A 27,871-nucleotide genomic window follows, 5' to 3' on the forward strand; every position below is an offset into this window, starting at 1 on the left:
CATGAAGATTTTTAACTGTAACAGTGCCAGAGCAAGCTGCTTTTGCTAAGCCTACAGATCACCTGGATAAATTAAGTTTACTAAGGCACAAGTCAAGCTTTGTAGGAAATACTCCAATGCAGACCTACGTCTCTCATGTGCCTCTACAACATAATTATAGCGTGCCTTTTTCCACACAGGAAAGAGAATAAATTGCAAACAGGGTGGGCCTGTAAAAATAGGTATTAAAAAAGAGCTTTGTTCAGGGTTCTAGTGTATCTTCACTGCAGATAACTAATGAGCGTCTTAGGCATCCAGCAGAATTTAATGTACTCAAGAACTGAAACAAGCTACAGACAGTGGGAAGTGAATGCATGCAGCAGGCAGCTCAACAGCCTGGGAGCAACAAACTCAGTCTCTATTTATGGTCTTGCAAATCATAGCTCTGTTAACAAAGCCACAATAAAAACATCTCAAAAGATTGCAAAGAAGCCCGTGTTTTTTTACACATCTTAAGTGGAAGATTTATATAAATCCCATTTCCCTGCTACAAGGATATGTATCAAGAATTTAAACACAGAAAAGCCATAGATTACAGCACCATTGATTCATGTAGTGTTATCCCCCAAAACAACAATCTGCAAGACTCGTGTATTAGTAAGGACAGAAGTTAAAACAACACATTAAAGTTACTAGTTTCTCAGAAAGTGAGGCTGCATACTGTAACTTTAATTAAGAACTAGCTCTGTAGAAGAATATTTGTCCTCAACACAAAAACATGACAAGTCAAATCTGAAAGATAACCCAAAATTTATTTAAAACAAATAAGCAAACATAAAAGACGGTGCTATTACGAAGACTGAAAAAAATGAAGGATTCTTTTACTGATTTGACAAGACAGCCAATTTACAGCAGTTACATTAATTCTGAGAAAATCAGGTTGGGTTTACACTGCTTCAACTGGCTACTTTCTGCCAGACAAACTAGTTCCCCTTCCCTCCCCTTCCCAAAAGGACAAAAACATCTTATAAAAAACATATACAGAATTTGGAGACACATGATTGAAACACAAAACACTGTCCACAAGTCTGGAACTCTCCAAGAAGGTTAAATCCTTTGTTGCTTCAACCAACCCTCAGCGGGGGAGCTACAAGCACAACACCGTCCCCTCTGACAAAGAGCATCGGAATATTCCTTTTGGTAGACTGTGAGAAAGGAAAGGAGAAAAGTTTACACTTACAAAATCATAGTTCAGAAAACATATCTGCTAAGTATATGACCAAATTTAATCATAAAAACACACCTGAAACAACCCCAACAAACACACAATGTCCTGAGACACTGAAGAGATCAATACAAGTAACACAAAATCTTTGGATATCCTGTGTACTTTCATAACAATTTGTCCCAAACATCTGTTAGAGCTTGATTCAAAAAACAGTCAGCAATAAACTACTTGAACAACATTACAGTGTAGTTTTTAAAAAAAAGAATCTATGGGGATAAATACACTACATCCTTACTTTATAAATCTCTTCGTAGGTTTCTTCATCAATCTCTATTGTAGTCACAGTTTCTTCCACATCACCCAAAATCATATTTAAGTGTTGATCATATGCCTGTAGGAATGAAGTTATTTTACTATTTCTTCCAAAATTCAAAAATCAGTTTACTAAAATGAGAATTTTAGCAAGTCTTTCATACAAAATTAGTTTAGTCTGATTTTGACCAAAATACATCACTATGTCAAAACAAAGTAGTTTCAGTTGTAGTTATAATTCCAAACAAACATAAACAAATGGGTACTCTGCAGAAAAAAAAAAAAGGGAAAACATTTACACTTACTGAAACACTCTTCCAGGAAATAGCTCTGAATCATTGTGTGAGAACACATACAAGAACTCAGAGACACACACACTTCATTAACATTAAACCAGCTACACATTCTGTGCTGCCAGTCCTGCCTCCTGAAATTGATTGCCTGGGGACAACTTAAAGGATATGAAAGCTGTTTCACATACAGCGCTACAGAAACTTAAAATAAATGCATGTCCCAGAAACCTTACAAAAGCATGTTGGAAACTACAAATGTGCCTCATGGATTTCTCATCACCTCTGTGTTTCCAAAGGAACTGAGGCCCAGTTAACACATAGGGCAACTGGTTCTCTTCCCCAGCAAAGCACAACACTCAGGGAGGATAACTAACTTAAAAGAAAGCAAAAATCTGTTTCAGCAAGAGACATATCTCAGAAGAAAGCACTTACACAAATGAGATTTACAGAGAACCCAGCTGAGAATATATCCCATCATACCCTCACTGGGTGTGCCTCAAGAGATACTCATGTGATAGTGACAACCCCATTAGTTCTGTCTTGAAGAGACCTCAGGGTACATCACAAGAAGAGGCTTGCAGCATTATTGCTCATTTCACAGACACAGAAATGTAAGTCAAGAGCAGTGAAATGAATTGCTTGGTATCATTCAGGTGACAAGAATCAAAATACATCTCCTAACTTTCAAGGGAGGCAGTTAACAGCAGACAAAGAAGTGAACAAACCACATTTTTTCACCTATCACATTACACTTCTGTAAGAGAAAATGCTCAGACCTGGTTAGTTAGATGAATTTTAACCTACCTTCTCTAACCCCTTCCACACTTTCAACCGTGAGATACAAACACTTGTGGTTCCAAACTAATTTTTTGAACAATTAATGGAATATTACAGGTAAACTTGCGTAGCAGCCTGTTGTACATAAAAAACAGTCGCCCAGTACTTAGCTGAATGAGTATGACAGTGTTCTGAATGTTTTACTTACGTGTAGCCTGCCTCTAAGCTCTCTGTCATTCCGCATTTTGACATAAATTCGCTCATCTAGACTGAGTCTGATGAGATCAAGTGGCTCCTCTACAGTATTTGTTGTTTGTTGCTAAAAAAACAAAACATAAGAGTTACTTGTACAGGAGAAACCTGTGAACTTTTCCATTCCTCAGTGTTTGTGAGACACAGAAAACAGAAGTAAGAACACAGATGCAAGTATTTCAAATCATCTGTTCACATCTTGAAGAACCTGAGTGCAGCTATTTACCAGTCTATGGATATTCACCAGCCTAAGCAACAGGAGCTTAAAGACTTGTTTAATTCACAGCAAATCACACATCACACACAGAGGGGTTGAACTTAGGTGACCTTTAGGCCCCTTCTAACCCAAACCATTCTGTGATTCTATGAAACAGTTTTCCTTACCAGCAGCCATCGCCCCCACTGCAGCAGAGAGCCTACACGTGAACCAGCACCAGAGCGGTGCCACGGGCAGGGTGCAGGCCAGAACAGCCAAACCCAGGCTGACACCTCTGCCAGCACCCTCAGTGCCCCGGTCACACAGTGCCCCACACAGCCCCTTCCCTCCCGAGGCCTTGCTCGGCCCCAGGGCAGCCAGGCCAGGCCCCGAGGCTGCTTTGAAACCTGAACACACCGGGCTCAGGCCCCTTTTTGGGATAACGGCGCGCTTTGAGGATCACAAGTGAAAGACCGTGAACCCTTCCGTGCACACCCCGCAGCTTGCTCCCTCCTTTCTTCCTCCTCAGGCAGAAGGCATTGCCCTCGGCAGCTTTCCCGCATTTCCCTCCCCAGGCAAACGGGCCTGAAGGGAGCCTCGTCCGCCCCCCGGCGCCGGCACAAGAAGCTCCGAGCCCCGGCAGGAATCATTCCACACGGAAAACGCTCGCCGGGAGGCTGCGCCTCACGGAGGCTGCCCGGGCTCGGGCGTGCCCACCCAGCCGGGCAGCCGAGAGCTGCCTCTCCCTCCCGCCCCGGGCCCGCGGACGGAGGCGGGAGGCACCGGGAGCTCCTTCCCTCCGCTCCGCGGGAGCCGCGGGAGCCGCTCACCTGATCCACCTCATCCGCCATCTTTCAAACCGCCTCCCGCGCCCGCCCGCGAGACTTTATGGCCCGGCCCCTTCCCCTGCTGCTTCCCCTGCGCGGGGCCGGGCCGGGCCCGCCCGGGACTGCGGGCAGCGCCATGGGCAGGAAGCGCAAAGCATCGCCCCGGCCCGCGGCTGCCAGAAAGAGACGCTCCGGGGGGCTGCGGGAGGAGGAGGAGCAGGAGGGTGAGTGCGGCACGGAGGCCGTGTCGGGCCGCACCGGGCGCTGCGCCATCGCCGCGGGTTGGGGCCGCTCCATCCCGGGGGGGCAGCGGGGGCAGCCCCGGGACGGGAAGGGCTGTCACCCCGGGCTGGAGGGGTGGGGGGGATCGGCGAGGGGATCGGCGGTGTTACCCGTGCCAGGGGCGCACAGAGATCGCGGGTCAAACCCGCGTGTGCCGCGGGCCCCGCACGCTGCCCAGGAGCGCTCACAAAGGATGAGCGAGCCGGGGGGGGGTGTCTCACCTCGCAGCTTCACAGAGTAATAAGTTGTTGTGGGTGGCGAGCACGATGCTTGGTTTTCAGCCGACCCCATCGGTAGGACTCCAGGAATCTTTAGGGGCATCTTGTGTTCCTGTATTTTGTTACTATTGCGTTACTATAAATATTTTCCTTAAACAAGTCTCGTGGTTCGAATCTTACCTATATGTTCACAAACTCAACGTTGTGACTGCTGACAGTTCTGTAGCTGCCTCTAATGAGGTCCACGGAGATATTGTTTCTGGTTGCCATGGAGATGAAACTTCATCCTTTAACGTATCTTCCCTTCTTCTGTCCCGTGCAGATGATTTTGAAGAGGAAAAGCCCAGTATAAAAAAGAACTCCAAAGCTCCAGCTAGGAAAAAGGAAGAAGTTTGTGATAATGGAGCCTCCAACTCAGCAAAAACTTCCAGATCTTCAAAACAAACAGGGGCAAAATCACAAATAAAAGAAAATAAAAAGAATGGTAGAAATAAAGAGAATCGTAACAAAGAGGAAATGTGCAGGTACGTTTACTTATCATTCCAGTCTATGGGAGCATCCTCCTCATCTGGTTTCTTTAGGTCCTGGTTCTGTGTATGTGGTTGTGAGCAGTGTATTTTAGGCTCTCAGTCCAATTTAGTACATTTGTGTCATGCAGATGAGCAGAAGTACCATCTTATTCATTGCAGGGTCAGTCCTGAGGAAGATAGGCTGCATGGGAAGGAAATCTGTGAGCCTTTCCAAATTCAGTTGTTTAAATATAAAATTTTATTTCATTTGTTTTAGTTTTTACATGGGACCGGCGAGTCTTTATGGAATCCAGCATGAATAAATGTTGTCCTGAGATTTGAACATCTGCCTGAGATAGGCAGAAATCTTTAAACATATCACTCCGTGGTCGGTTCTTTTTAATACAAATATAATATCAGTGCAGTCTGCATGTGTAGATTGCTATAGTAAATAAATGAATAAAAAGAAATTAAACTGATTGGTCTCATTTCACTGGCCAGCCAGAGCTTTGGGCGTTATTGTAGGGAAACAGAAACAGCTCCAATTTCAGTACACACTAACAACAAATGATTCAGTGAACCATTTCTCCAAGGACTGGTTTGCACAAGCTGTTCTAAAGGACGGGACCTTCTGTAGGTTCAGGCATGGCTCAAGTTTAGGTTGTTTCCTTTTTAAACATGCATGCAGAATCAGAACCTAAGTTTGCACTGGAAACATGTTGCTCCATTGAGCCCGTGGTTATTTATGGCAGAAATAGTTTGCTCTACAGAGACGATTTCTGTGGTTAATTGTCAAATACTCAGTCTGTTGTTATTGATGCAGAGGCCATGCTTCATTGATTTCCCTATTTTTAGTGTCTTCTGTCTGTTCTTCTTAAATAAACAAGCACCTACACTTCCTGGTGCTGAAGCTGTTTTGATAATTTTAGGAGTGACTCACTGAAGCCCCCTCAGAAGGAGATGAAGTTGAAGAAAGAATCTCCTGTTAAAAAAGAGATGGGTGAAGACAATACTGACAATGATAATGATGATGATGATGATGAAAGTGAAGATGAATGGGAGGACGTGGAAGGTAACAATTGCATGTTTAATAATTTTTAAAAATTTATTTTTTTAATAATTTGGTTTTTGAACCATTCCTCATTTGGATTCAGGTAAATGCTTATACCCTGTATACCTAAAGTGTGCTCCATGTGTATATCTGTATCTAAAAGCTCATATCTCACAATACTTTTAGAAAGGTTCCAAAGAAGAAAAAGAGACACACAGTTCCTGACCTTTTTGGCTTAACTTTAAAATCACTCTGCCGTGCACAAAGCACTTTCTCAGCTGCTTGTGTTGGCAGATACTGAGCAGCTAAAAATGAGTCAGTTTGAAGATTCAAATCTCTGAATTCCCAGTAAAGGAGAGTGAAGATGAAACCAACTGAGCTGTTTGATTACGTGGCCATCAACAAACTGTGTTAAGAATCATGATGATCATAATCTTCTTATTTTGCTGCTACAGGTTTATGCCTTCTAAAGTGAAGAGCTGTCAGTTTTTCTCTTTGCTATTTTACAAGTACCCTTGAAGTCACATCTGCGTCATTCACCTTTCTCCTGATTGAGTTTGCCTGTGACAGTCACTTGCCATTAAACTGTTCTGAGTTGATTCTTCAACAGCAGGTGACTGGCATCCAACAGTTATTTGAAATAACTGAGCACACACAGTGTTATGGAAGATCTGGGAACTGGTTATTACTGGGGATGTTCTGTTTATATAGGTTGAGTACTTGAGAAGGAAAATGTAGGTTCTTATCCCATTGTCTGTCCTCCCTGGGGATCTATTCCATGTTTACTTATAACTTAGTAATTTTTTTTTTTCAGAACTCCAGGAACCTGCCACAGATAAGTTTGAAGAAGCTGCTGTTCTTCCAGCAGTAGGGCTGCCAAGCAAACCTGTGGAGATAGAGATTGAAACCCCAGAGCAGATGAAGAAAAGAGAGAGGAGGTAAGAACAGGGAGGCATCGGAGGGCTGGTAAAGGATGAAGTTAAAAAATATGCTAAGTCTTGACTGTCACTGACTTGCTGTGTTCTGGGTGAAAATTCCCACTTTGTGCAGACCATTGAGTTGGAATGATGAAGGGTCATGGGATGGAGAACAGTTTACACACTGACAGTTTACCAAAAATCTTCAGTGGAAGTTGGCAGGATTAGAAGCTTTTCAGCTTCCTTGAAAATCAAGCCTGTAACTTCGTTGTGCTTTAGTACGTATATTTTCTAAATCAAGGGACAGCAGTAGATCTCTGCAAGGAGAGCTGTGAGTAACTGGCATTTTGTTACTGCAAATGTCTCAATAGCTCAGGTGGAAGCTTCTGTGTGCCCCTACCTGAGGTGTGAATAGGTGGGTCAAATGAATGCCCTTGGCATTTGGGAGCATTATCTCAAGGAAGGCTGGCTTTGGGTGGTGGCTGGAGACCTGATGATGAGAAAATCAATTTTCCTGGAATCTCAATGGAATGCCAGCAGTAATGTAAAAGTCAGACAATTCAGTTAAATATAGTATGGAGCTGTCCAAAACTGTTGATAAGAAACTGAAGGCACGTGAAGTTAGGTGGAATTTAGACCATCTGAATATACCAAGGTCTCAGTAAGTCAGGTGCATGGAGTTCACAGTCATATATATCCTGCTTGCCTATTCACATAGCCAGTAACTAAACTTTTCTGTAAGTGTGCCCAGAAGATTCTCTGGGACGGATTCTCTTTGTGAACTGACGCAGTTCAGGAGGCTGGAAAGGCAGGCCCACAGAAATCCCACAGCATCCATCTTTTTGTAATCTTCTGCAGAGAAAAAAGGAAAGCCGAGTTTGAGACGTATCTTCGGAGGATGATGAAACGTTTCAGCAAGGAGGTTCGTGAGGACACACATAAGGTATTTGTCACAGAGGACCCTTGCAGAGAAAAAGCTGAGCATAAAGATTTCTGAACTGATTTGTAATAAAGAAGAAATTTAGTTTTGACCAAATAATATGGGGCCATGGCTAGAAGTGAAAAAATAAAAAGGCTGTAGTCCTGACAAATGATTGTTAGACTCATCTAAACTGTGAGTTGGAAACATCAGTGTCTGCATTAGTAAAATTCTAACTCAAACCATATGCAAGTAGGATGTATATTTCTCCACTGAGGGATATCTTTTCATTTTGTCAGGGTTAAACTGCCAGTCATGTAGAGCAGGAGACACTAACAGGGACTGCAAGGCTTTCCTGTCTTCTGAAGACAGTGCTGTTTCCACCCCGTGAATGCTTGGGAGGCTTCATTGTTGCCTGTCTCTGTTAGAAGAAGCAGTGAAGTGTTCATCAACTTTACCATGGACAGAAGTTCCACTAAAGAAAATCTCTTGAGAACTCACTACAAAAACTTTTCTCTCAGGTTCACCTCCTGTGTTTGTTAGCGAATGGTTTCTATCGGAACAGGATCTGCAGTCAGCCAGATCTCCTTGCCATCGGTCTGTCCGTCATCCCCATCCGCTTCACCAAAGTGCCAGCAGACAAAGTGGACCTAATTTACCTTTCCAACTTGGTGAAATGGTAAAACTTTTCTAGAAATCATGCTGTCATAGAATGTAGAGCGAGAGTTCAGGGAGAGGAGTAACTAATGACCAATTTTCAGTGATTTTTTTAATTTTAAATACACGGGTGAGAGTCTGTCCTTTTAACAGGACAGGCTCAACTCTGAAGTTTAAGAATACAGTCACAAACACTAAACAGTAAGTAGGTGTCTCATATTTCAGGTTTATTGGAACCTTCACTGTAAATGATGAGCTTTCCACTGAAAAAGGAGAGCCCCTTCAGTCGACCTTGGAGAGGCGCTTTGCTGTGTATGCTGCACAGGATGATGAGGAGTTGGTTCATGTAAGAGATTGGGGAGTGCAGGGTTGGTTGCTGAGTTTGGGTGCTGGATCAGTGCTGTATGTCAGGTCATACACAAAGTGGTTGTGAGGGTTGGATTTGGAGAAAATAGATTGGTCGCGTAGGTGATTCTGTGGCTTTTTATTTTGTTGTATTTTGATCTGGAGTCCTGTGATTAAATTCAATTTAAATTGTTTTGCAGATATTTTTAATTATTCTGCGAGCATTACAGCTGCTGTGTCGCCTCGTGCTGTCTTTTCAGCCTATTCCTCTCAAGGAGACAAGACCAAAGGTAGTTTCTGTTATTTGTATTGAATAAAGAATAGGTCACTGATTTAGTAGGATTTAAAAAAACTTTCTGGCTGTTGCAACTTATAGCGAATCACTTACTGCATGAACCAGTGTTCTGTCTATAGTGCAAAAAAAGGCAAACCCTGAATTTTTAGTTTTCTCCTTTAAAAAAGCCACGCATTTTTATGCTTCAGCAAACACATCTTATGCTTCAGTGGTTTTACATTTGTTTAAAACTTAGGAAACACTTGCTGCATGAGTACACCTTTCTTCAGCCATTTACCTGAAGTTTTCGTGCCCCTAAGACATGCCAACTGACCATGCCTGCCAACCTTTGGTCTGCATGAACCTTGGGCTGATTTCAGTCTTTTTTTTTAACATTCTTAGCCAGGGTGATAAAAGTGACCTAGCCTGTTTCTTTGCAGGGAAAGAGCTCATCCAAGAGGCCGTCTCTCAGCAACACCTCTGAGAGACAGGAGAGTTCTGCCACAACACCCAAAGCTGTGGCAAAAAAATGCCCCTGCAAAAAAGCCAAGCAGGATGAGAAATCCTCAGAGAGCGAAGAAGACATCAAGGAACCAAAGAAAGCCAGAACTGCTCAGACCAAAGGGACACACAAGTCAAAGCTGGCTAAAGGCAGCCAGGAACAGAAGGAATCAAGTAATGAGAGCAGTTTAGCAGAAAAAGATGTGTCAGTCAGGCCCAAGAACGATCGGCGGAGACGAGTGGCCTCCAAAGTCTGTTACAAGGAAGAGAGTGAAAGTGATGAGGGCAGTGTTTCGGACTTTGAGGTTTCAGAGGAGGAGAGTGATCTCTCTGATGAGGATTTTGAAACTGTCTCTAAAAGGCGGAGGAGCTCACTGGCCTCTCAGAAGTCAAAGATGACAACTATAAAAAGCCCTAAAACTGAGACTTCAGAATCAAGGCTGTCAAAAAATTCGTGTGGATCTGAGCCTAAGCCAGCAAAAAATACAGCTCCAGCCTTGCCTCCAGGTCAGAAAAAGAGAAACAAAATCATTTCTAGTGATGAGGATGATGGACAGCAGGAGGTGAGGAAAGCAACGGGCACAGACCAGTGGCTGGAGGTTTTCCTTGAAAGTGAGGACAAATGGGTTTCTGTAGACTGTGTTCATGGCAACGTTGGCCAGCCCCAGCTGTGCTTCACACATGCCACAAAGCCGCTTTTTTACGTGGTGGGGTTCGACAACGACGGGAGCGTCAGGGACGTGACACAGAGGTACGATCCAGTGTGGATGACTGCAACGAGGAAGAGCCGTGTGGACCCTGAGTGGTGGGAAGAGACGCTGCAGCCCTATGAAAGTCCCTATGTGGAAAGAGACAGGAAGGAAGAAGCTGAGGTAAATGGCAACAGGTTGTTCAAAACATTTAGTGCCAGGAGTCCAGTCCTTGGGTTCTCATTCAGGGAAAAATCATTGGGAATCTTTCCACGAGGAAGGAAGTTTGTACTTGAGCTTGAAATGTTGAGATGGAGCATGTTTTAAAGGGGATATACAATAGTAAATTAAAATAATATTGATTAGAGTCTGTTCAGAGAAATTTGCTTAGCAAAAGTACTGCACAGCTCATGCTGGAAACATAACGATTTCTGTATAGTTCAACATTACCCTGCTCAGAGTCTTTGAAATACAGAAATCTGAGTACACATATCTTTGTACCTGTTGGCAACAAGAATGCTTTGGTCTGTTGACTCATCTGATTAAGTTTCTGGTGTTTTTTTCCTCTGATCCATACTGTAGTCATAGTAGTGCAAGAGAGTTGTGAAATCACTCTCCTTTGTATAATTCCTACAGTTTCAAGTTAAGCTTCAAGATCAGCCTCTACCAACAGCAATTGGAGAGTACAAAAACCACCCTCTCTATGCACTGAAGAGGCACCTCTTGAAATTCCAGGCGATCTATCCTGAGTCAGCTGCTATCCTGGGGTACTGCAGGGGAGAGGCTGTCTATGCCAGGTGAGTTGTGCACTTGTTGTCAGCTGCATCTGTGACACTTGTAACAAACTGAAAAGCTAATTTGCTTGATGGTATCAGGAGTAGTCTTGGGCCACAGGCATAGACAGGTGAGACATTTTGCTGCTCAGACAGCTTTTCTACTACTACTAACATTTTGGAAGATCTTTTATAGATCACTTCAATATTCTTATGTTTGCTTCTTTCTGGCCTTTTTAGAGACTGTGTACACACACTGCACTCCAGGGACACTTGGCTGAAGCAAGCTCGGGTGGTGAGGATTGGAGAAGTGCCTTATAAGGTAAGAGGGTTTGACTTCCTCCTGTGCAATACACCTGCCCCCTGAAGCTCAAGCTGAGTTCTGTTTTGGTTTTTGTCTTCTGTCAGCAGATGCAGATTTCTCGCTTGCGTGCCTTTTGGTAGCTGCACTGTGAATCTGTCCACCTGCTGTGCCTATAGTTCTACATACTACCCAAAGCCTAGTTTTCTCTTCTTCCCACCCTGAGGGTATCTGGCAGAACTGCTCCCTTTTCATCTTCTTCAAAGACATCCTAGTATTTTATGTGCACTGCTGATGTGGCTGCCTGTTGCATACAAGGTGCCGTGGGTTATCATTTATAGGCAGTGGATACTGAATCCAGGAAATAGCATTTCTGGTCTCTCAGAACCTCCTCCTTTGATGTCCTAGGAAAATCTGAAATCAGTGTCAGCTTGTTGTCAGGTGGTGTTACAGGCTTGGTTGTTCTTTTTGCAGATGGTGAAAGGATTTTCCAACCAGGCGAGGAAGGCACGCCTCGCGGAGCCGGCAAACCGGGACCGAGAGGACCTGGCGCTGTTCGGCCGCTGGCAGACAGAGGAGTATCAGCCTCCTATAGCAGTGGATGGAAAGGTAGCTGGGAAGGCAGAGGGCTGGTGTTAAAGGAAGTGTTTGTATGGAACTCTGGACTTTATTTTTCTAGAAGTTGCATGTTTCAGATCAGTAAGTAGCATCTGGAGTCGGGATTAAGGGTTTGGGGGTAACTGTACCCAGGAGTAAATGGTCAAAACTTTTGAGATCTTTCTTCCCTGAGTACAGGAGAGAAAAGGGTACAGTACTCTTTCATTAGTGCTGGCAGTGCAGACTGCTGGAGTTGTAATTTCCTTGGTCTAATTTTCTTAGCCTATGTTTGCTTTGCTAATTCTCTGCATTACAGCCTGAATAACAAGGCCTGGGCATAACACATAGCTAGGAGATAACCATGCAGCTAAAATCTAGGCCTGTGCCTTGTCATGTGAATGTTAATTGGAGTGGAATGCAGGAGGTCAGAAGGAAGGAGAGCCCTTGAGTTGCAGCAGGGATTTTCACCTCCCTCCAAAAAGCAGGAATATCACCATCTGTCTTTAATTTTGCAATAACAGGTTCCTCGGAACGAGTATGGAAATGTCTATCTCTTCCTGCCATCCATGTTACCTGTTGGCTGTGTGCAGCTGAAGCTTCCAAACCTGAACAGAGTGGCACGGAAGTTGAACATTGACTGTGCTCAAGCCGTCACTGGATTTGATTTTCATGGTGGCTACTCACACCCAGTGTATGTGAAACTGCTTTGCTGCAGCTGCCAGATGTTGATGTCCTGCAGAAGTTGTATACCCTGTGTTAAAGAGTGCATGTGACCACTTACACACTTAGATCTTTTGAGACAGACAGTTCTGTCAGTGTTCAGTAGCTTTTGGGTTGGCTGGGTCAGCAGGCATTTGCCCCCTTTCTTTTTTCTCCAAGCTGACAGAGAATTGTGTTCTCCTTCCTAGTACCGATGGCTACGTGGTGTGTGAGGAGTACAAAGAGGTTCTCATTGCTGCCTGGGAGAACGAACAAGCAGAAATAGAAAAGAAGGATAAGGAGGTGAGAGTTATTTTTGCAGCTTCCTTATTGTTACATGTGTTAAGAATTTCATTGAAACAGTGGACAGTCAAACAGGGTGGGCTGTGTAAGCGACAAACAGAGCAGTTACTGTGGGGGGCTTGGTGCATCCCCCGAGAGCCCCAGTTTGGACTTGCTGTCCAGACTGCAGTGGGATGCAATACAAGTGTGTAGCAGTATCTGCATACTCTGGAATAGTTTTCCACATCTGCTGGAAAACAAACCGAGGAATACACAGGTAAGATTAAAGTTTTGGAGGTAGTTCTGGTGTAATTTGCACAGTCGTGGTGTACATTAGAAAGTGAGCGTAATTTGTATATTTAGGTAATTGGACACAAGCAGATTTGACACTTAAAAATATATTTGCCTGTAATCTTTTTCTGTAATCTTGCCTGTAATCTTTTCCACATTTAATTTTTTTTTTTGTTTGGTTTGGGTTTTTTGTTGGCAGTTTAAAAAAAAAAATCTTTGAACTTTGGTCTTCTGTGGGCACAAATACATTGAAACTTGTAAATTTTTCTCTTTTCAATCCCCCACAGAAGCGTGAGAAGAGAGCTCTGGGAAACTGGAAGCTGCTGACAAAAGGACTTCTCATCAGAGAGAAACTGAAGAAACGCTACTCCATCAAGGTATTCTGCATTTCTATTAGTGATTTCTTTTTCAGGATGTTATCTTTCTACCGGTAGATGTTTTTCCAGTCTTTCCAGTATTTATATTTCCAACTGTAGACTAGAATTCCCAGAGTATAGTTGTTCAAAATTATTCTTCTTTCCCAGTGGTAGCATGTGACTAGCACCTAGTCAAAAAAACTACACCAGAAATTCGATGTGGTCATGTCCATCAAAGATTCATTATTGTTTAACAAGAGGTTATTGCTTCCCAAAGCATAATTTTTTGGTATTATTTTCTATTTTGACATACACCCTTCCTAGATTTATTCCTCCAAGACAAGCATGTAGCTAATGGGCTGAGAATGGGATGCTTTTTTGTTATGAAGTCAGGTATTTTAGTTCTTAATATTTTCCCCAGTGAGAAAAGTGAAAACCTGACCTTTTTCAAGCAGGTTTGGTTTTATTTATCCATAATTAAAAACATTTTGGTTGTGTTGAAGGAATGTTTGACGTCCAGAAATAGCCCCAAACCGGAACAACCAACTTCTGTAAGGTCACTCAGTGTTACTGTGACAGATGACAAGCCCTTTTAGAAGGGGGTGGTTATGAGTGTTCCCTAGAACAACTTAACGATTTGAATGCCTGTTTTTTCCAGACTGAGCCATCAGCAGCTGAGACAGAGAAAGGGGCGGGATTCTCTTCTGATGAAGAAGGAGCTCCAAGCTCAGAGAGCGCAGTGGGGAATGTGGCCATTTCTTGGCCCCAAAATCGCCAGTTAGAGAAAAAAGAAGGAGAGAAGACAACCAGAAAGAGCAAGCGAGAAAGGAAAGGTGAAGAAGCACAGTTGTTCCCTTTTGAGAAATTGTGATTAGAGCAAGCTTTTTCCTTGACATTTCCATATGCAAGAACATTAGTCATAATAAAAATATCCTTTGCCAGTTAGGGACTTAGTCTTCCTGGGCACTTGTGTTTCTGAGCTGTCAGGGACCACCCTAATTCAGTATCCAGTTTCCTTTGATAATACAGGTAATTAGATTCTTCCTTTTATCCTTAGACTTTGGAGCAGCAGATTTGCAGTTGTACCTTTTGAGGAGATCACTTTGTGGGTTTGGGGGTTTTCTTCTCTTTTGAATCTCTCAGCTCTAATAATTCAGTTTCCAGAGGTACTTCTTTCATTAGCTCCCTCTTTTCCCATTTTTACTGCTTTTCATTTTTTCCTGCCTGCTCAGAACTAAAGCATCCAGCTGCTCTTTAAGTGTCTGTGGGAGAGCTGCCCAAAAGACTGCTGATGCCTGCTTTGATCCATAGCTTATCCAAATCCATGGTGAGAGTTCTGGCCTTTCTGTCTCATAATCAGAGAAGGGGATATACTTCCTCTAAGATCTAAAGAAATAGCGAATCAGGAATTGGAGGAATCAAAATTTACTTTGTAAAGAATACTTGAAATTTGGGAACTTGGATTTGGCTTTTCAGCCTACTGTCTTCCTTTATGTTCAGAAATATTGTGCTTTGGAAGGTAGAAGTTCTGTTATCATTTCAAAATTAAGATTCAGTATGCCTTTTTATGTAATTTGAATATATACATATTTGCTTCTGTTTCTTACCAAGATCCTGTTCTGAAGCAAAAGATGTAAAACTGGCTGAATGTCACTGTCAGAAACAAAATTCACTGAAACCATAGAGTTCTTGTTATTCAGTACCATAGCATTAAAAAACTGTTGAGAGAGGAATGTAAAATCTACACAAGCTTTTCCTGCACTTTGTAGTAGAAATACTGATCTGTCTTTTGCAGTATTATATATCTAAATTTCACTGACACTGTCTCTTCAAAAGTAGAGAGGAAAACAGTTTAGTCATTGCTGGACTTTGTCACAGAGGAAAGATTAAAATGCAAGAAAATGGCTTACATGTAATTATGTTCAGAAAAGAAATCTATTTTTGTACTGTATTTGTAGATCAAAATAAAGTTTGAAAAAAAGAATCTGTTGTCTGTTACACCTCCCCTCTGGCCAGCTTGCTGTTCTGTAAGCAGCTGTTTCCCTGGAAGGACTGTGGATAAGAACACGCTGTAATATCCTGGGTGCCAGGATATCCCAGAACCAGCCGCTTGTGAATTGTTCTATCGTTAAGGGTCTTCTGAGTATTCAGGTTTTGCTACCAAATTCAAAATAAATAAAGACCAGCCTAAGCTGGAGGCTTGGGGAGCAGATCTGATGTGCACATAAAGCTTCAAGAAGTCTGTATCTTGCAGGAACAGGTTAAAACTGCACTGGGCCCAGAGGGTGTATTTCCTTCTGAGTTGGTGTGGACACAGGATACACTGAGATGAGTGTGCTCAGTGTGGGGCCCATGTCCAGCTTCTGCTGGGATTGGTAGCTGTTCATCAGCTTGAATCAGGAGCTGGTATCAGCTGTACCAGAGCAACTCTGTGCTGCCTCACTTGGGACACACAGCAGGGATACACAAAGCTCTGAGTCCAGGGATTACTTACAATCAGCTGGAAAAGACCCAAGAACATTTTCAGATAGCAGGATCCTGCTTTGCAGCCACGTGGACAGCCACTGCTCCCCACTCAAGTGGGGAAAGATGAAAGAGTAAATGTGCTTTAAGTTGTTCCTATAGGAACACTGTTTATGTACATGCAGTGAAAGTGAGTCTTGGTTTCACCAGAGCACCTGGCCTGGGGAATGTGAAGTTCTTTGTGGAAGGAATCTGAAATGTGTTGTGTTTCATTCTGGTGCACACACTGGGATGAAAGACAAAAGTATTTTAGACTGCTGAATGAACAGTTTAAAAATACAAGAGGCTGTTGCAGTCAGGTTGAACCACCATATTTTTCAAATAATCTTGCAGAGGCAAAGAAGTGACTGATTTCAGTAGTTGGTAAAGGGGAGCAAACCCTGGCAGGCTGTACACAAACCAGAGAGCAGCTGTGCTGTTATTAGCAACTTGCTTCCCAAAATGGGGAAGTATTTGCAGGACAAACAAAACTCACCTGTGCATTTTTTGTAACCAATAACAGAAAACTAGTTCACGTGGAAGGTACAAACTAATCCTCACGTACCTGGACGCTATTCCTGGACATGTAATGTGCAGCACTTACATTTAATAAAAAAGAAGCCTACAGACCAACCTTTTGAAAACTGTATTTTATTAAATATACAAAAGCTCAGCACTTCTGTAGAAAATTGTATCTTCATCTCTAATATGATAATGCTGGGTAGTGTCCCGCATCATGGGCAAAACAGCAGCATTCCAACCCCTTTCTCTCCCCAGTGGAGTGCAATTCCTAACTGGTGGAGCACAAGCTGGTGTTGGTGAGCAGCAGGAAGACTCTGCAGTACCACTAACATGGGCCAGCTGCCTGCATAAGGTCACATCCACTTCCTGTCCTTTCACTCACTGCTCCTGCTTTTACCAACAGAACTGAGACACGAGACTAAACCGACAACATTCAAATACCAAAAAAATTAAAGTAATTAAGACCGATAAAGTAATGACGACTTCTCAGAACATTTATGATTTGTAACTGATTTCTCTGGCAGTACCATTTCTAGCAAACATTTGCTTTTATGTATGTTCAAGTCAAGTTCCTTGGGTACACAGAACACTCTTCTGATGGTCATAAATTGATTTCATAAATGAAGACATTATTTTTGTACAGAATTGTATGTACTTACAGAACCCCCCAAAACACTGTAAGCCCATCTGGAAGACAGACCCCATCCTGGTGGAGAGACTTTAAACAGTACAAGAGTGTCTCCAGTCTCAAGTACTGCTTACAACAGAAATATGTAAACATGAGCCACCACAACACTACAAGAAGGCATTCCTCTAGCATGATACAAAGCTCTTAATTTAGGCTACTAAAATCTATGAAAACTAATCAGGCAAAAACATTTCCATTACTTAATTTCATGGAGTATGTTCATTGTCCTTACTAAGTGAAATTCAAAAGAAACAGTGTACACAGTCAAAAAAAACCCAAGTATTTTAAAGACTATACATCCAATTATAAAAGTTAATGTTGTTTCAAGGCAGCAGGTTAGTGACCTCAGAGTATCCCTTTAGGTGCAATTTCAAGTTAAATTTTTGAAATGCTTATGCAATGGTATAGTTCAGGCTATCATTTTGGATGCTTAACCAAGAACAACTTCAGAGACTTTTAAAAGGCTGGGGGAAATCAATGTTTCCTGCTAAATTTGCCCAACCTCAGAGCACTGCTAACCTGGCCACTCATTACACTGAGTTACTCTGAAAATCCCCAGTCCAAAAGCACATGATTTACATGAATACTGTGTGGAATCTGCCTAAGCAATTTTCCATTTGAACACACACACTGCCAAATGCGTCAGCCAAAGGTGTGTACCTGACTGTGCTACTAGAAAAGGCAGCAGAGGGAGGGTTTGTCAGGGACAGGTACACACATGTATTTCCTAAGGATATCCAACCATGGTCCATGGGATCCAGCTGGCACCTTCTCCAAAACACACAAGTGCCACACCCATCAGTGAGGACTTGCCAGTTCTCAAATCAGGGGAATTACTAAGCAGTAAGAGACACAAAGCTGCTTGTTCACTAACTTATCATAAACACAGACCCTCCAAATTGCTTTTTCCCCCACAAAGTTAATGTCACTGACTTCCTACAAACAGCATCCTATAGTCCCATGGATAACGTGTATCAACAGCCCCACTCAAGCCCCCTCCCCAGCTCTTCGTGCTCACTGCTGAGCTGTGATTTGCTGGAAGCACAGTGCCAGAACCAGGATAGAAAAGCACTTGAGAAGTTTCTAACCAGGATTCAGCTCAAGACCTGACCACCTCCTTCTCACTGCTGCTTCTTGGGTGGAACACGAGATCTTGCCACCAGGACGGGAACCACAGAGAGCAGCCCGATGAGCAGAGCCCAGAGGGGGCGGTAGAAGAGCCACCCCACGGAGATGGTCAGGAGGGACAGTGAAGTGGCTACGCAGAAGGCAAATGCTTTTAATCCAATGTTAACCAGATCCCTCACAACAGGAAACCAGTCAACTGCAGAGAGAATTAGACATGGGATAAAGCAGTTGACAGGATGATAGTTTTAAAGAAAGTGTGCCTAGGACCTGCACACTAACTACTGCAGGCAGAAGACAGACTCAAGTTATTTATCATGAGCACTGGATAAGGCATTCCAGGCATCCTCAAGGCATTTGATAATTAAGCAGCAGTTAAATATATAAGGCAAGGCTATTGTGATCTCTTCAGACAGGAAGTAATCCAAAATGAAGTCTGAAGACTTGTCCAAGGCTTGAGAGGCAGAGGAGATGAATAGCCTTGCAGCTATGGAACAAGTCTAGGGCAAGTGATACCAGATGCTAGCACAAAAATTAATTTCTGGTAACAACAGATCTTGCAGCAGCATGTGTATGGCTAAACAGATCAGAAAAAAAAGTTACCAGCTACAAAGCAAATGATATCTTTGATGTCTGAAGTTTATACAAGATTGGGGCATCGTCCTGCTTTTTTGTTTTCATTCCAGCACTTTTATAGGTTAAAAGAATAAACAAAAACTTTCTTTTGCTGTTGTTTACAATAGTGTAGAATAACCAGACACGAGGACATACTCCTACATAACTCCTGATTAGGACCTGTTGAGGGGGGACCAGTTGTATGTGGGTGCAGAAAGTCATTGTCTTGCAGCACCTTTTGAAAGAACCAGCCCAACATGTGCTTTGGCTTCTGATTTTGGTAAGCACTGGGCTTGGATCTTCTGACACTGGCAACAGATATTTGCATGGGCTTTTTTAGTGTTCATAAAGCAACCAGACGGTTTTGGGATCCTGTTTACCTGCAGTTGCCTACAGTGACTTTCAGATCAAATCAAATCTGAGTTCAAAACAGATTCCTTCTGGTCTCCAAACTAATTAACTGCTTATGGGAGCAAAAGAAGACTCTCTAGAGGTTACAATCTTACCTTTAGATCATTTTACCTTTCTGTAAAAATCTTACCTAATGTGTAAAAGATTCGGGTCATTAGGCTGATGCCTACAAACATGGAGAGCCAGCCTGCTCCACGGAGGGCCCAGGTCTTCATGGTGTTACTCTGATGCTCCTTCTGAAACACCTCCTGAAAGCAAACACCACGACATGCAGTCTGTTCCTTGATTTCTTTCAAGATCCTCTTAATTCCAGCATATTATGAGCAAATCGGAGCCAACAGCATTTTAGGGGTACAATTTCTTTTGTGGAAGGTGCATTGCAGCTCATTCCACAGGGTTTGTTTGTGCAGTGTGGCAGTGCACTGCAATAGATTGCACAGTGCAGCACAAGGGAAACTGAATTTTTTTCTGAATTAAGGGCCTAACAAGCACCATTTGACACTAACCACAGGCAGAGAGCACAGAGGTTTTGCTGCAGTTGGATACATTCAACATTATGGTGTAAAATAAGATACCAATAAGTAACTGTACTAAAGACAGAAGGATATGACTTCACTGTGCTTGGAGGAAGAGAGAAAAGGCAACACTATCCACTGATGGTTGAAGGAAAGGTGTGTGAAAAAGAGCAAGCAGGATGCAGGGAAGAAAAGATAAAAGGTATTTCTGCATTGCATCAGGCAAAGCAAAGCATCTATCTGCAAGACTTCTAAGATTTTTTTTTAAATGGGCTGTGTGACACTCTGGCTTCAGAAAACATTCACATGAAGAGGGCTGGGACATAATAAAGCACTAAATCAGTGTATTAATTACTTGTACATACAACTGCTCTACAAATTATTTATTTGTAGTGAGTTAATTTTCAATAAACTAAAATTCATTCTAATGAAGATTCAAAGCTCACAGCAGAGAGGAGATTCTAGCGGTACTAATTCAAGTCAAAACAAAAGCCCTTTTAACTGCTTTTGGGAGCTCCTGTAAACTCTTGACATTTGGGATTTTTTTAGCAGCAGGGCATGATACAATCATTAATGGAAACAAACCTACTAAAAGGAGTAAATGAATCACCAAATTGCTGGAGCATGCAGGATTTATTGGAGCATAATGCTCTGCCTGAAGGTTCTTTCTCAGTCAGAATTGCAGTGAACACTTCAAACAAGCCTGAAGTCCTGTTATTAGGAGCTGAAGAGAGAATAGCTCCTACAGTTTATTAAATTAAAGCCTGACTTTTACTATTTTTACACAAGACCTTTTCAAAAGCATGTGCTTGAATGTATAAGCAGGAAACTACCAAGGAGCAAATAAAAGTAAATGAGAAGGCATGGAAACAGTCTTTAAAGCAAAGGATGTTCAAAAGTATCACAGGAGGATTTTAAAAAAAATCAGAAATTATTATAGTAAATTATGAACTGTTACTGGCCAAACCATGGCATTTTCTGCCACACAGAACATGCAGAAAGCTGGAAGGCAAAGACAGGCTACAGCATGTTGTTCTAGAAAAAGGAGTGAGAAAAGCCAATGTTTACATTGAGTATCTCATCCACTAGAGCAGACCTGAAGGAGAATGAGAGCTTGCTCCTCTGCTGCTTCTGCACTACCATCTCCAGTTTTAACCCCTCACTAGTACAGTGTGGTATCTCACCTCCACAGAGAGATCCCCAGGGTGCAGGATCTCCAGGACGTCTCCAGACTTGGTGTGGTACGGAACCAGCTGATCACCTCGCTGGCGAGCAATCACAGTCACCTTGGAACAAAGAGAGAAGTATTTACTGGTTACTGAGTTGGGAACAGAGTTGACAAAATACAAAACCAGCTGAAGATTCACCTTATCAGCAGAGCCCAAATGGGGATCATCTCCACTCAGACCTGCATAGAAGAATGAGACACGAAGGTCTCCCACCTACAAACAAAAAAAGAACGGAAGTCAAGAAAGATTGTTTCACAAAGGAAAAATCACAGGAAAGGCAACTCAACATGGGAACACCCTTTATGTACTAACACTTCTTCTCAATGTTTATGTCAAGCCAGAGGATATCCAGAATGATTTCCAAGCTGTACTTTTTCAGGGCTAGTCAACAGCCGAAACAGGAGAGCTCAAAAGCTGTGCTGCAATGTCCCCTCTGATTTAGCTGCAGGAGCACAGTAACACCAATTATATGTTTTGTTAATTCCTAGTCATTTCATCTTTTGGCAGAGCAGATCAGGCAGCACACGCTGACAACAAGCTATTTCATCAACTGCTTTCAGCAAGGCAGAGGTAGAACCCACCTCCCAGCACCATCCCATGTCTTTCCATTTAAAAGCATGGCAGACTCAAGAAAACAGAAGATGAAGCAGGATCAGAAACTTCCTGCAAGAGAAGAACTCATGCTGAAGGACTGCACTGAGGGAGTCATCCTGTGTGATGGTCTGCACTCCATTTTCTATATATTTAAATAGAAATGGGACATGCCCCAGTTTCTTTGTCACCTAAGAGTAATCACTACTTTGGTTTATCTTTCTTGTCTTACTTCTGGACGCCTGGGGTTCTCGCTGTGATAAAAGTAATCTCCTCCCCGGGTAACATCAGCATGTGGATCCTCAAGGTTTGCCAAGCTCAACCGCTTGAAGTCATCAATTTTATCCACGAGACCTAAGGAGAATAAAGCATCACACTGAGGCCCAGTGTCTAACCTGGAAGAGCCAATTTGCTGGCTGGCTTCCTGATTATCACTTGACACAACGGTTGTTGTGAAAAGAACCAAAGTCCACTGCTGACGCAACAGCAGACACAAAGCTGGGACAGAGCAATCCTTACCCTTAGAAAGGACAAAGCTGCCAACCTGGACGTTAGGAGAAACAGCAGTGAAAGACTCCACAGCCATGGCACTGAGGAACAGAGAAAGTCCCTGATCAGTCCCTGATCAAACTCTTATTTTGCAGTATGCAATATACAGCACAGAAAAGGTACTATGGCAAACACTGGGAGAAGGGCCAGCAAGCTAGAACTTAGCACATTGTAGTGTAACTAAAATGCTGCAGATGAGACATACAAGAAACAAATTCTATATGGCAATTGCCATAAACAAGCCTGTGAGCTCATGCACACTGATTTAGAAAAGGCAGCATGCAAGTGGCATGACAAGCTCAGAGGACACCTCCTATTCTAACCCTCTACTTGTAATAAAAGAAAGAATTACTAATAGACTGCACTGAAGGACAATAAAAGCCACAAAGGAACCCATTCAAGTTCTCCTGCACAGAGACCCCATGGTCCAGAGGTAATACAATAATAGCTTGATGCCCAGCTATTACCAATGGATAACTTAATTCTGGTCCCACCAGGCAGCTCTGAACTGCTCTCTAATTTCTTTACACCTTCATCGTCCCAACTACCAAAAGAACAACAGTTTCCATCTGCTTCACTGTGTTATGAAATTAGTAATTTAGCTTTCATATTTGATCAGATCTAGTGACAGAATCCAGAGGGACTGTGCCAGGTGGAACATTACCTTGGGTTTTTGTGTCCAATTTCTTTATCAAAGTTCCTGCTGTTCACAACTTCCGATTTCCACTCTGTATCTAAACAGAATGATATGAAGGTTGAGGAAAAGACACTTGGATCTGACTTACTGAAGACACCTCTCAATCAATTAATCAGCTCTAAGTCACACTTCTAGCAATAGTATTTACATCAAGGTATGTATGTGATAGTCTATACTGATATGTAGGTCCATCCTCCTAGCCTATTAGGGAACGGTGGGATTTAGGGGAAAAAATAAATATTTGGAACAAAATTGTAACTCAATTTTGCTCAGCTTTGCTGCTGGTATCCTCCATGATTAGGCTTTGATTCCTGGCTCCACACTTCAGGAATAACCCCGTTTTGTGAGGAAGAACTGTGAGCTCTGTTGGAACCAGCAGAGCTGGGAAGAGTGGCAGAGAGAAACCACCATGTACTGACTGTAAGCCCACCCCCTGCCCTCACTAAAGGGAGTGAGGGTAACCTTTGGTGATAACAAGGGGCAGGGGGCAAAGGGACGGAGTATGGAGTGAACTTGAGCATGGAAAAGGATGAGAGCAAATGTGTTTTGCCAACACTCGATTCAGTAATTAATTTATTGTCAATTAAAATAAATTTTGAAGTTAATTTTCCCCAAGTCAAGTCTGTTTTGCCCACAATGGCAAATGGAAAGCCATCTCCCTATCTTTATTTCAACCTACAAGCTCTCTAACTCCTGTTCCTCCCAGTCTCTTCTCCAGAACCACTGAGGGGGAGAGCAGGCAAGCAGCTGTGTGGGTCCTTGGCTGCCAGCCAAGGCTAACCCACCACAGCTAATAATACACAGACATTCACTGGACAGAATCCATCAGTCTTGAGAGGGCAGCTGATTTTTTAAATGGCATTTCTTTTTGTTCCCTGTCAGCCTGTAAGGCTTTTTTTCAGAGCTCACAACTACCAGCTTTGCTCCTTATGTACCTCCATACTGCAGGGTCCAAGGCTTCACTGAGCTGGGTATTTTTATATGATCACACCCAGAAACTGCTGCACGCCCACGTTACACATCCATGAGCTTTAATCAGAGATAAATGAAGCACAGAGACCAATCTCCAGAAATACGATGACTCAGAGTATTTTCCTGCCCCTGGGCAGATCAGAGTATCACGCTCAGTTCTACTCCTGCCAAAAGAACCTCTGGCAAAAGCCACAGTGCACATCAGAAGGTGCTGGTGGTTTTCATTACCTGCTGTCAACACATAAACAAGTTTTCAAAAGGCTCCCTTAGAGGGAGGCAGCAGCTACACTGCTCTTTCCTGTCTATTCTCTGCTGCTCACAGCTGATTAATGCCCAGTTACTCCATGTCTGAAGTGTAAACTCAGGTATAGCTTTGAACAAATTTCCATCTCTACCCATTTCCTGTCACTGGGGTCCTTGTGGGCTCTATCTCTGGAGCATTCTATCCCTCGATGCTTCTCTGAACCTTTAGCAGTTATGGAACAAGACTCAGATTTTCTGCAGTACTTGTTGATAACAGCACATCTCCTTTCACCTCAGTTAGCTCAAGAAAGGAGGTTCTGCCACTTGTTTAGGTATCAGAACTTTTGTTTATTTCTTCACATTCCTTTCCTTTCTTTCCCAAGAATACAGGTTTTACAAAATATAAACAAAATATACACACATAAAAGCCCAAAGTTACATCCATAAAAAAAGGGACTTTCTGTTGATCAACTTACTGTATGAATACTTTGTCTCTTTCTTAATCTCACCATTCTCTTCATATTCCCTGCAGAGAAAAGAGGTTGGGATGAGAACCAAAACAGTGCACACACACCCCTGCTCAGGGCACAATACACTTTACAAATGAAACGGACAGATAGATCATTGGCAACACAAACTTATCTCTACACATAACCTAACTCTTCTCTGAACTACTCTCTGTACAAGGAGAAAACTACACACAAGTGCTGAACAGCCACAAACTGTTTATTCCCATGTTTCCAACAAGGAGGTGTTGACTAGAGCAATGAGGAACAACCAGTATTAAAGACAGTGAGCTGACTGAAATCAAGTGTTTTACAGACACTGCACCATAAGCAAGCTAAAACTGAGAAATTATTTTTCACAGCTTCACAATCTCTGACTTTTTTTGTGACATGAAAGACATTTGGAACATTAGTTCTGTACAGTCAGACCTAGCTAAGAGCTAATAACTTTCATACTACTGTCAGTGGTATTATTAGGAATATTATTTGGTTTGCAACTATTAGCAGAGTAAACATCTCATTAGTTTTGTTAATTACCTTGAAAAAGTACAAAGACTTCAAAATTGCCTATGATGAACTAACCTGGGTGTTTCTCAAACAATTAAAATTTGCAGTTTACTTTCAAATCTAGAAATTAATGTTGGTTTTTGATTATTAAGGTAGTAGAGTCTTCTAAAAATCAAGAAATAGTGTCTCCGTTTAGTTAAGTACTAAAGAAATTAAGAGATTGAATTAAGATTAAAAAAAAAATTGTGATGGGATCCTGTTAATACCACAGCTTCATAAACAACTTCTAAAGATTACTTTCACTTACTTGGAATCTTCATATTCTACCCACTGGTACATTTCCACGGTACGCTTAAGTTTGACAGCCTGGATGGAGAGCCCATAGCTGGGGTCAAACAAGGGCTGTGGAAAAGTCAAAGAAAATGCAAGTATAAGTATAAATGCTGTATCAAACATAACTTTAATTGGCAAAGACTTTTACTTCCCTCCAAGCCTGAAATACTCCCATCTTCAAGCTACTGTTTCATTTACCTTAGATGTACTCAGAGCACCAGACAAGTGCACCAGTCTCCCTTCGTTCTGCTGTGAGATACTGTGGATGGTATCAAGAGGGACCACAAGAGAAAGTCCCTCATCAAGAGATTTGGCTGTCCTCAAAGCTCGTCCCTGCAATCAAGAAAACCAAAATCAACTTGTGGAGAATCAATGGCACAGCAGTATTTTGTGAAAAAGGTTAGAAGACAACTAAACTGAAGACCATGAGGAATGCTTGTGTATTCAGCCTCAAGGCGTATTTTCAAAACACACTTGTACTTCTCCACTCCCTCTGTGTCTAACACAGTTTGGGGCAGTATTTCTTGCCCATGCAGCAGGACCATTAACACTGACTAAGCTTCTCAAACATAAATTACTCCTACAACAGTCCAAAGCTCTTCACCTCTTTTGTTCATCGTTCACGAATAACTGCAAAAATGATGCAAATTTTTCCACAGACCCAGGAGACTTCTTGGCAGCAGTTTCCCCTGCCTTAACATCATGGCATGGTGTGCTTTCTCCTGCAAAGTCACTGAAATTGCTAGTAGGTCTTTTTCCTCATGCAGAGGTACAAAAGGAAGTCTTAGGTGAAAATTCAGAAAATTATGCTCTCCCACTCCAAACCTCTATGTTTGCAATGGTGGGGTACTAGGATTCCCTGCTTATCTTTAGTAAAATCTAAAGTCAAAACATAAAATAACACTGAGAATAAATGAATAAATAACACTCCTGGTTTTGCAACATGGGGTATGAATTCCTTCAACACAACTGTAACCACACTAGAAATTAAGGCCTTTTGTTATCCCAAGAAAAGAGACAGCTGGAATGTGGCTGCCTCATGCAACCCCCTTACAATAATATCGCAGACTGTTTATGCATCAGTCTCTCATCTTCTGTCTCACCACACACTGTCGCTGTCTCTACTACACTCAGTTCTACAGAAATACTATCTGTGGCCCTGTGATTTCACTCTTCTCTTATATCCCAAGCATAAGCACCAGGCTCTCCAGACATAAATGCCTCTTCTCATGGATGAAGTAATAAAGCTGTATACAAACACTGACAATATTTCACTTACTTCATTGGTAAAAAGAAGGTAGAAAGCCAAAAGAAATGTCACAAGTCCCATCAACATGCCTCCAGAAGTCTCGCTGAGCCTCTCCAGGAACCCTGGTTTGGACTCACTTGTGATTTTAACATGCTCTTTTCTGCTGCCAGTGTCAGAGAACTGTTGGAGATAAACCAAAAACGCAATATTGGTGTGAAAGGGGAAAGCATTCAGTTTCAAAACAACTCTGTTTGCTTTGTTAATATCACTGCTCTACAGAGTAGCACCTCTCGCCTTGGACCAAAATTTTCCCACACTTTTTAAATGGCTCATCACACTTTTGAAATCAGAAATACAGTCAATAAATAAAACTCCAGCCTGATAGGAAAAAAAAACTATTTCTTTCACAGTGGTTCAAGCTTTCTCCAGTCTGTCTCTAGGTTCTGTATTTGGTGTCCACGCCCTGTATTCAGGCCGCGACAAACTGAGTAATAGTCCTGAATTCCAGACCAGCTAAAACATCTGCTATAAATAACAAGTTACATTTCACCTCACCAGCGACAGAGCGACCGCATACTTCAAAATAATTACATCCAGGGCAACAAAAAGCGATAGCTTAAAACAAACCCGCCGCTGCTGTCCTGTGACAACACGAGAGCCCAGGGGTTTATCTGTGCGTAGGCGGGCTGGGGGGGATTACCAAGATGCAGTTTTAGATCGGAACATGCACGCAGGCATGGCAGGGGATGGGGCTTCTCTTGGGCTCCTCTGGAGATGCCCGGAGGCTGTGACCTGCCCAGGCCTCTGGCCCCAGCCAGGGCACCTCGCGGGGGGAACGGGTCGGCCCGAGCAGCACTTACGTTCCTCGACATCTTGAGCCCGTCGATCCCTCCGGGTACCACCACACAGAGACCGCAAGAGCCGCGCACCGACAGCCGCGCCCTCCTCCGCCTCAGGGCTCTCCCGCCCCCGAGCCGCTCCCCGCCCGCAGCGGCGCACGCCGGGACGCGTAGTTCCCGCCGCGGCCGCGAAGCCCTTCCTCCCTCCCTCCCTCCCGCCTCCCGCGGGGCGGGCGGGAGCTGTAGTGCGGCG

General features: G+C 42.9%; 3 protein-coding genes across 5 annotated transcripts; 1 reads left to right on the forward strand and 2 right to left on the reverse strand.

The window, feature by feature from the left end:
- Positions 1 to 772: 772 nt before the first annotated feature.
- Positions 773 to 3,978, reverse strand: LSM3 (LSM3 homolog, U6 small nuclear RNA and mRNA degradation associated). Its single transcript, XM_050312799.1, has 4 exons — positions 3,868 to 3,978; positions 2,798 to 2,908; positions 1,503 to 1,598; positions 773 to 1,184 (listed from the first exon to the last, which is right to left on the reverse strand). The coding sequence occupies exons 1-4, from the start codon at positions 3,886 to 3,888 to the stop codon at positions 1,104 to 1,106; spliced, it is 309 nt and encodes a 102-aa protein (XP_050168756.1). The 5' UTR covers positions 3,889 to 3,978; the 3' UTR covers positions 773 to 1,103.
- XPC (XPC complex subunit, DNA damage recognition and repair factor) lies at positions 3,944 to 15,509 on the forward strand. 2 transcript variants are annotated; one of them, XM_050312796.1, is made up of 16 exons: positions 3,944 to 4,088; positions 4,687 to 4,888; positions 5,806 to 5,945; positions 6,739 to 6,862; positions 7,700 to 7,784; positions 8,282 to 8,439; positions 8,643 to 8,763; positions 8,963 to 9,052; positions 9,477 to 10,409; positions 10,863 to 11,023; positions 11,240 to 11,321; positions 11,775 to 11,909; positions 12,419 to 12,588; positions 12,806 to 12,899; positions 13,457 to 13,546; positions 14,184 to 15,509. In XM_050312796.1, exons 1-16 carry the CDS (start codon positions 4,001 to 4,003, stop codon positions 14,394 to 14,396), a joined length of 2,886 nt encoding a protein of 961 aa, XP_050168753.1. In that variant the 5' UTR covers positions 3,944 to 4,000; the 3' UTR covers positions 14,397 to 15,509. The 2 variants fall into 2 exon arrangements, with proteins under 2 accessions (XP_050168753.1, XP_050168752.1); XM_050312795.1 differs by having other exon boundaries at positions 5,803 to 5,945; positions 14,184 to 15,508.
- TMEM43 (transmembrane protein 43) lies at positions 4,882 to 27,755 on the reverse strand. 2 transcript variants are annotated; one of them, XM_050312798.1, is made up of 12 exons: positions 27,640 to 27,755; positions 26,810 to 26,959; positions 25,729 to 25,863; positions 25,505 to 25,599; positions 24,661 to 24,710; positions 22,937 to 23,006; positions 22,243 to 22,313; positions 21,956 to 22,077; positions 21,271 to 21,345; positions 21,088 to 21,189; positions 19,519 to 19,636; positions 4,882 to 5,075 (listed from the first exon to the last, which is right to left on the reverse strand). In XM_050312798.1, the coding sequence occupies exons 1-12, from the start codon at positions 27,649 to 27,651 to the stop codon at positions 5,056 to 5,058; spliced, it is 1,020 nt and encodes a 339-aa protein (XP_050168755.1). In that variant the 5' UTR covers positions 27,652 to 27,755; the 3' UTR covers positions 4,882 to 5,055. The 2 variants fall into 2 exon arrangements, with proteins under 2 accessions (XP_050168755.1, XP_050168754.1); XM_050312797.1 differs by lacking the exon at positions 4,882 to 5,075 and adding an exon at positions 16,663 to 18,561.
- Positions 27,756 to 27,871: the final 116 nt, after the last annotated feature.

This window comes from Myiozetetes cayanensis, unplaced genomic scaffold (assembly GCF_022539395.1).
Source record: "Myiozetetes cayanensis isolate MyiCay16 unplaced genomic scaffold, myiCay2020 scf18, whole genome shotgun sequence".
NCBI lineage: Eukaryota > Metazoa > Chordata > Aves > Passeriformes > Tyrannidae > Myiozetetes > Myiozetetes cayanensis.